This window comes from Bombus vancouverensis, unplaced genomic scaffold (assembly GCF_051014615.1).
Source record: "Bombus vancouverensis nearcticus unplaced genomic scaffold, iyBomVanc1_principal scaffold0062, whole genome shotgun sequence".
NCBI lineage: Eukaryota > Metazoa > Arthropoda > Insecta > Hymenoptera > Apidae > Bombus > Bombus vancouverensis.
The window spans coordinates 241,449-249,417 of record NW_027468953.1 but is presented as its reverse complement, the minus strand read 5'-3'; the positions used below and the strand labels follow the sequence as shown (position 1 = coordinate 249,417).

The 7,969-nt window shown below is 32.6% G+C and overlaps 3 protein-coding genes and 1 pseudogene across 16 annotated transcripts in view; 2 read left to right on the top strand and 2 right to left on the bottom strand.

Moving 5' to 3' along the window:
• Window positions 1-414: 414 nt before the first annotated feature.
• LOC117162970 (katanin p60 ATPase-containing subunit A-like 2) lies at window positions 415-2,899 on the top strand. Its single transcript, XM_076627447.1, has 6 exons — window positions 415-445; window positions 539-579; window positions 756-924; window positions 983-1,095; window positions 1,309-1,508; window positions 1,659-2,899. The coding sequence occupies exons 1-6, from the start codon at window positions 415-417 to the stop codon at window positions 2,017-2,019; spliced, it is 915 nt and encodes a 304-aa protein (XP_076483562.1). The 3' UTR covers window positions 2,020-2,899.
• Window positions 2,900-3,303: 404 nt separating this feature from the next.
• On the bottom strand, window positions 3,304-7,040 carry LOC117162976 (survival motor neuron protein-like). 3 transcript variants are annotated; one of them, XM_076627427.1, is made up of 6 exons: window positions 6,910-7,040; window positions 5,610-5,792; window positions 5,370-5,484; window positions 3,739-4,036; window positions 3,547-3,617; window positions 3,304-3,478 (listed from the first exon to the last, which is right to left on the bottom strand). In XM_076627427.1, exons 1-6 carry the CDS (start codon window positions 6,937-6,939, stop codon window positions 3,420-3,422), a joined length of 756 nt encoding a protein of 251 aa, XP_076483542.1. In that variant the 5' UTR covers window positions 6,940-7,040; the 3' UTR covers window positions 3,304-3,419. The 3 variants fall into 3 exon arrangements, with proteins under 3 accessions (XP_076483542.1, XP_076483540.1, XP_076483541.1); XM_076627425.1 differs by lacking the exon at window positions 6,910-7,040 and adding an exon at window positions 5,973-6,428; XM_076627426.1 differs by lacking the exon at window positions 6,910-7,040 and adding an exon at window positions 5,982-6,425.
• The window catches only part of LOC117162962 (uncharacterized), a 25,951-nt gene continuing 24,825 nt past the window's right edge, over window positions 6,844-7,969 (bottom strand). For all 11 annotated transcript variants that reach the window (XR_013061545.1, XR_013061539.1, XR_013061541.1 and 8 more), the window contains one exon: window positions 6,844-7,451. The gene's annotated coding sequence lies outside the window, so the exon portion shown is untranslated. The remainder of the gene's footprint in view (window positions 7,452-7,969) is intronic.
• The window catches only part of LOC117162977 (adrenodoxin-like protein 2, mitochondrial), a 1,673-nt pseudogene continuing 865 nt past the window's right edge, over window positions 7,162-7,969 (top strand). The window contains exons 1-2 of the transcript XR_013061553.1: window positions 7,162-7,310; window positions 7,726-7,838. The product of XR_013061553.1 is annotated as an adrenodoxin-like protein 2, mitochondrial (transcript). The remainder of the gene's footprint in view (window positions 7,311-7,725; window positions 7,839-7,969) is intronic.

Genomic DNA, 7,969 nt, shown 5'->3' with positions numbered 1-7,969 from the left:
ACATTTCTTTAGGTATATAGACATTAGCGATGTATTATTCCGGGAAGCTCGTCTATCTCCAGAACATCGGGTCTGCGACAACATCGATTTGGAAATTATCGTTGCAGAGTATGAAAATTATTACAAGATGAAATTTCAAAAATATCCCATATTGTGTAAGAAAATAACTGGAAGGGAAATGACGAGGGAAGTGACAAATGCAAGCAAAACGTAAGAATTTAAATTATTTAACGATATTAAACGGTATTCAACGTATCATATTCAACGTATCGTATTACAATATGATCCAGTGTTTGTAGAAGTATTGAGACAAAAGCCAAATCTGTTAGTAAAGAAGCGAGAAGTGAGCCTGTGAAAGAGACAAATCTACAGCAGAAGATAACTGATGACAATACGAATCATATTAATCTCGCAATGACAGTGAAGTCACTATTCCCCAATGAGAGTGATGGACGTTCATCAGAAGAGCTATTTAACGTCCCAAAGGAACAATCCATGCAATTGAAGATATTGAAATGCATTGAAAAGCTTTATTAAGATAATCTGGAATTACGAAAGATTGCTGAGGACATCTCATGCGTAAGTTATTTTCGATTAATATATGTATCGTAAAGCTTTTAAACGATAAAATTCCCATCGATAAACCGTTCAACGTATATCGACGATGACGTGATTTCAGTAACGCTTCAAATATCAAATTACGTAACGTTTACTTAATATAGAGAAGATGCCATTTTATCTTTGTATCGTCACAGGAGATCATAGTAAACAAATTAAATGTACATTGGGATGACGTTATAGGCCTAGAAGTATGTAAAACCGCTGTTAAGGAGGCCATTGTGTATCCCCTTGAGTATCCTATCTTTTTTGATGGCCCGTTTTCCCCCTGGAGAGGTATTTTGCTGTACGGCCCACCTGGTACAGGTAAGATACTCGCATTCTTTTCATTTCTGTACGTGTTTACAAGAAATATACAAAACAGGGAAAACGATGTTAGCGAAGGCAGTCGCGACAGAATGCCATTGCACCTTTTTTAACATAACTGCCAGCTCATTGGTCAGCAAATGGAGAGGCGATTCCGAGAAGTATATACGTGTAAGTTGCTTTGTCTATGTAAGTTTCTTTGTTCCTTTGTCTATGAAGGAGAGATTCTAGGTATAAAAAGATTTGATTTTATTTTTCGTCATTTATATATAAATAGAATAGTTGTTTGGAAAACGAAATGATATCATATTCGTGATGAGGCAATGAATTTAAGGAATTTCGAATATAATATTTAATGAATAATACATTTGTTAAACTGAACAGGTTTTATTTGAATTTGCCTATAGTCATTCGCCTACAATTATTTTTATCGACGAGATTGACTGGATCGCCACAAATAAAGGAGACTGTATATTGTCTGAACCTGCAAAGAGATTCAGATCAGAACTTCTTTCTAGATTGGATGGATTAGTGTCTAATGAGAATTCTAATGTAGTTCTTCTGGCTACAACTAATTCCCCTTGGTACGTATATCACGTTATTTCAATGTTTTCTAAGTTGAAAATATTGTAATATTTCTCCAAATTCCAAATATGTTATTGTGTTGTTTGAAGTATTCCTTCATTATTATTAGTATAATAGAACGATAATATTTATTGTAAATATGTTATTAGGGGCATTGATGCAGCTTTACTCAGGCGTCTCGAAAAGCAAATATACGTATCATTACCCAATGAAGTTGCTCTACTTGATATATTCAAATTATACCTTAGCAACCACTTATTAGAAAATACAGATATTGTAAACCACATAGTAAAATGTACTGAAAGATATTCTTGTGCAGATATAAAATTGCTTTGTAAGCAAGCGTGGCTACTAGAAATAAGCCCGATATGGAGGAGACTTGAAAAGAAAGAAACACCTGTTACCACTTTGAAATATGAATTAAAAAGTTATGAAATATTAGCAAAATTGTTAAAAAAAATGTCACCTACAGTTATGCAAATAGATAAATATGATACGTGGAACAAATAAATACGCAATCGTAAGGACAGATATTGAAAAATATAAATAAATGGATTATCGTTCGAGAAATCATTCGCATGTGTGTGCATGTGTGTATGCGCGCATGTGTGTGCGCGCATGTGTGTCCGCGCATGTGTGTCATGTGTGTCATGTGTACGCGTGTGTGTGCGCGCACGCGCTATAGGTTAAGTTTAAAATGTTCGGTTGTATTATATCCTTGTATTAGATATGTCGGAGATGAAAGGAAAACCGGAGCCTTCCCTTTGCAATTTTGAGGAAGCCTTCTAATGCTTTAGCCTAGATTTTATCATAACTGTAATTAAGCAATTGTCATTTGTAATTGTTTGATATTTGTGAAAGCGAAAGTGGGTTCGAGGTGACAACTGGTCGCCGAACGTAGCCACGGTCACGGGATAAACGTTTTGCCTGACGAAGGTGTGGATCGGTTGTATTGTTCTCGCTAGAAATCACATAGAATTGTACTTTAGAGATGTCGATATAATGGGACACACGTTGTATTAGGAATCAATCTCCAGACAGAAACTGCCTAGTAACGGCGTTTGAATCTTTCTCGATGTTTCCAAAGAGTATACAACAAACTTTTGACAGAAATTGCCTAGCAACAACGATTGGAACCTTCTCGATGTTTCCAGCGAGCATATAACAAACAAATGCAGTCGTATAGCGAAAAAGATTTTCATCAGATATTCATTCGTGTGATCGCCTTGGAAAGTGATACATCGAGCAATTTACCGAGTGTCTCAGCAATTGTATTTTGTGTTTAAAATTATTCTACACATAGTAAAGAGTTATCCCGTTGACCGTGGATTCGTTTGAACCCCGGAACATTGTTAATAGCGTTAATTAAATTCATTATTCGTGAAACCTATCAATCGTTAATCTCATTATACGTTAAATTCATTATTCGTAAGACATATTATTCGTTCCTCTTATTGTTCGTTAAACTTATTAATCTTTAATCTAATTATTAGTTAAACTTATCGTTTGTTAATCTTATTATTTATTAAACTCATTATTCATAATATTTTGTAAAATCTTGTTTATTCACGTAAATATATTCTCTGTTTCGAAAAACAATGGCTAATTCAAACAAAGGATCATTACGCGCCTTAAATCCTAATTATAACCCGACATATATATGTGAGTGTATTTTATCAAAAATATGTTTTTTAGTTTTTCTTATCTTAGTAATTATTTTTAAAAAAATAAAGTCTTATATGAAAATAAAGCTGTTCTTTATTTCAAATAATTGAAGTAAATAAATACAATGAGTTTTATATTTTATATTATCTTATATTAATATCTTATATTTATCTTATATCTTATTATAATATCTTATTTTAATATCTTATATTATCGTTATATTGTTATTGAAAAAATTGATATAATCAACAGTTCTTCCTGTTCTCTTGATTGTTTCTTGCTTGTTTCAAACCATGATAATAACCTACAAAAGAAATAACATAGTCCATTGAAAATTTAATATACAATAAAATACTTATGTGAAATAATTACCTGTGTGAAAACCACTAATATACCATGACATCAACATACTTGAAAGTGCGTCTGTATCATTATCTGGTAATCTAGTACATTTTATTAAAATTTCGTATTTTTTTTTCCAAATAAAATGTTAAACTTATTCCAAATTACTTATTAATATTAGAAGTATTCAGCATTCCATTAGAATTTTTAAATTGTACTTACTTGGTCATTAATTGTGGTGGTAAAGGAGGTGCAGGTGGCATTATATCAGTCATCGAATTGAAAGATGGTCCCGGTATGAAGCGATGTTTATACGCATTTGCTTCTTCAGAGTCACAATCCATTTTTTCTACATTATATTTTTTCGAATTTACATTTGTAGAAAAATTAGTCTCACAAGTCTCGTCGTTCTCTTCATTGAATTTCTCTTCCAAAGCTTTCTTTTGTTGTGCTATTTGACTTTGCAAACCTTCTGATTCTAAAAGAGAACTCAACTCGACTTTCTCTGTATTACCATAGCCTAAACACAGAGTAAAAGAAATTTTTGTCATTTAATAGAATGACTGAGTGCCATTCAGTTACTGTCCTTACAGGCAATGTATTAGAATTTCCCGTGCATAAATGTATATGTATATGTCGGGTTTACATTAGAATTAGGGTTAGGGGCGTGAAACGAATCTTCGTTTGGGTTACACGTTGTCGTTATGCAATGGAGAAGACATTGACTAGTGCAAATACGATTATTATAGAACCGGACAAGTAACCGCGGTAGTTAGGTGCTCGAGAAACTAATGACAATGATCCTAGGTTCAATAACGAATCCGCGGTCGACGGGATGATAGATGAACGTACTCACAAAATCTAAGTCGGACGCGTAATATTCACTGGTCGTAAAGAGTTACTCCTTTCATCAATGAGGCCGCAAGAAAGAATGTCTTTCCCGTCCCGATCATGCCACAGAGGAAAACTATAATGGGGTGTGTCTAAGGACACGAGATCATCGGATTCGTTGAGAAAAGCCTTCGTTCAGAAAGTAAGGGAAATTGGCGTTGCTAATTGGTCAATCTCCATATCGGTGGTTAGAAAAAGATGCTAGCCGCCCTCGAGGGAAAGTTGCTAGTGGAAGACGCCGCTCGTTGAAAAATATGTCTCCCCTATCTTCCCGTAGTTGGGACAAAGACTGTTTGTCTGTTTGAAGGACTTTAGTTAACTAAACCTTAAGATTTATAACGGGCCCTCGAGCTAGCCGAACATGTACTGCGGAGACGCATCGACATCTGGCAATCATCTTACTCGAAGAATAGGGTCTGCGTGTGGCGAGCCACAGGACAGAAACCGTTGGAATGTTTACTGTCGCGTGTCGCCACGAATATTTCTTTTAAGGAGAGCTATAGAATTACTCCATACCTTTGTTAGACAAAGCGTTCATCCCGTGACCGCGGCTACGTTCGGCGACTGACTGTCGCCTCGAGCCCAAGCTCATTATCACGACTCTCGAACAATTACAATCGGGTTGAATAACTACAATTGTTCAATTACAGCTATAGTAGACTCTAGGTTACAATGTTGCGGGATTATCCAAAATTCCAAAGGCTCCGGTGTTCTTTCATCTCCGACATATAAATGTTGTTAGCTCCAAGCAGCTAATAATGAACAATAAGTAACATGCATGTTTATGGTTCATGACCCTATATCCCACGGGTCTCCCCATAGACATTGACAGGTACTCCTGCCCAGTTAAGGACCTGCTGAATGACACTGTGATAGACTATGCGAAAGCCTTTACTTCATATATATATATGTATTTTTAGTACATTTCTTAATTGACATAACCATCATGCTAAAGGTATTACCTACAAATTTTACAACACACGTGCCATTGTTTTCGTAAATTTTTGATATTATAGCTTCATAAATTTCTCCATCCTCTGAGTATATTGCACGACAAGGTGCTCCTATGATCCATTTCTATAGAGAAAAGATGTGTATACAAATAAATATAAGTAAATAGCAAAATAAAATAATTTGCTTCTTAATCAATATATTTAATAATATTCTGTATCAAATTTGTAATATTCTATCAAAATCACAACCTTGTGTAATTTACTTGCGTGTTTAGGCTGCTTAAGATTTTGTAGGTTTTCTTTCGGTTGAGAATTTCCAACATCCATTCCCATTCGCTTGATAACTTCTTCTTTTGCTAAATTTATTGCTTTATCATATGCTTCTATTAATGCACTATCGTCCCAAACATTATCATTGGCTGTATCTGTATCCTTTTGAGATAGCAAATTATACGTTATTAATATCGATACAAGTATTTTATTATCAAACTATTGCAAATTATCATATATGTCATTTTTCAAAAATTGACTAAAAGGTAATGGATACTGTTAATTACTATTATGCTAAGATCTTGTACTAAAATAATATTAAAACCATTACGTTTCCATTACCATACATACGTTTCCATTTCCTCGTATAAAAAGAACATTCATATCATCTGCCATTTTAAAATAACATCATTTAAATATTGAATTTGCTTCTGAAATATTAATTTGTCTCATTTCTTTAACTCTAACACATTGTAAACAATGATGACATTATACCAACTATAATACTAAAAATCTATTCCCCATTCATTCGAAAGATTATTTTTTGAAGCAAGGTTAACATTGAATGTTCCCAGACTTCAATAACTGTATTTTACTTTCTTTACAATATCTAACAATATATTAGAATACTATAAAAAAATATTGTATGCACAAAAAACTGTTTATAGCGAAATAGCAAAAGAATTAATCACATATTATAACTAAAACGAGATTGTTAAGTAGATTATATTATACTGCATATGCGTTAGTGTTTCAGCTGGTAAATATAGTTTTTATATCTGAAGATAAATAAGATTTAATTCTATAAAATTGCATAATGAATTATACATCTATTTATTACTATTCGTATTTCCCCTTAGTTGTATGTTGTCAATAGCATCAATCACGAACATATAAATAAATATAGAAGAAACCGTTCGGAAATGGAAAGGGAAAAATGAACATGGAAGACAAGAAAGTTTTCTTCAGGTTTAGCGTATGCGTGATACGCTTTGAATGTCTCAGATAAAGATAAAGATACTCTGCTCATTTCTATTTGTTCCGCAGAACGAGAAATTTGTTGTCTTTCATATTGGTTTTTACGATTCAATTTTTGGGCAGTTTTCCCTAGCGAGTGTCGGTCCCTGTTTGATATAACCAGACCGTAATTTATACAGATATGTATTATAGATATATATTTGTAAAACTGAAATCAGATGAAATAAATGTTGCCTGAGGTTTTAAACGTTTAATAAAAACAATATTTCATTTGGAAAAAATGTAAGATATGTAAAATTACATATTGATCATTTTGCTGGTCTTGTATCATAAAACGTGTGGCCCGAAGAGCACGTGTCCGGTAGAGATACGTCACTTGTGTTAGGAACCGTTTTATAACCTATCACAGTAAAGGAACGTCCCAGTATACCAGCCGAAGAATGCCGTAAAAGTTTCTGTACAAAGTACAATTGATCTACAATTGATATTTTCCGCAATACTTATCTGGTGTTCGGTCAGGGTGTCCCATACTCATGATATTTATGACAGTGGAATGGCGTTAGTAAATCAATTACAAAAATTTTCGAGATCAATTCTCGGTATTGCATCAAATTATTCAAAATATACAAGCAACACAACGTTGCCCTTTTTGCAGGCAACAAGAGGAATATCGACCACGCAACCACTTTCAGAAAAACAAGAGTAAGTGATACAGAGTTTCTTGTGCTTTCCTTCTTTTTTTAATAGAATTTCAGTACTTACCTTCCAATATAAAATTGGTGTCAAAATAATAATGCTAATAATAATGTCTAAGAAATTTTTCTCTTTGTAGGAGTATAACATCTAGAAAAATAACATAGTATTAATAGAATAGTATTAATAAGAACAACATTGACAATGAACAACTAAAAATATAACACTGTTATAAATATATGATATACGAATTTTATTTATGTATTATTAAGACAAGTATATCTTATTTTTAAATTATTTCTATTATCATAAGTGATACATATAATTAAGGTATAATTAAGAGAAGATTAATTGAAGAAACACAAAAAATAAAGAAAATAATTATATTGAGATAATTTTTATCTTTCATAAATATTATTTTCAGAGTAAATATAACGTTTGTTAAAGCAAGTGGAGAGAGAATCAAAGCAAAAGGGAAAGTTGGAGATACTATATTAGACATAGTAGTAAATAATGAAATTGATTTAGATGGATATGGTATGTTTTAAAGAAGCATAATTTACTTAATTTAAAATAAATAATTTTGAGGTAGAAAATATTTGAAAATTTTCATTTTTATCAAGTTTAATATTCTTATTATTTTTAACTTTTGATACTTTGTTATATAA

Coding starts and splice junctions, on each gene's coding strand:
- LOC117162970 (XM_076627447.1), top strand. CDS start 415: ATGACAGTGAAGTCACTATTCCCCAATGAGA. Junction 580..755: donor TTGCTGAGGACATCTCATGC/GTAAGTTATTTT, acceptor GTATCGTCACAG/GAGATCATAGTAAACAAATT. Junction 1,509..1,658: donor GCTACAACTAATTCCCCTTG/GTACGTATATCA, acceptor ATATGTTATTAG/GGGCATTGATGCAGCTTTAC.
- LOC117162976 (XM_076627425.1), bottom strand. CDS start 6,026: ATGGCAGATGATATGAATGTTCTTTTTATACGAGGAAATGGAAACGTA. Junction 5,793..5,972: donor GAAATGGAAACGTATGTATG/GTAATGGAAACG, acceptor CTATCTCAAAAG/GATACAGATACAGCCAATGA. Junction 4,037..5,369: donor GTGTGTTGTAAAATTTGTAG/GTAATACCTTTA, acceptor CTCTGTGTTTAG/GCTATGGTAATACAGAGAAA.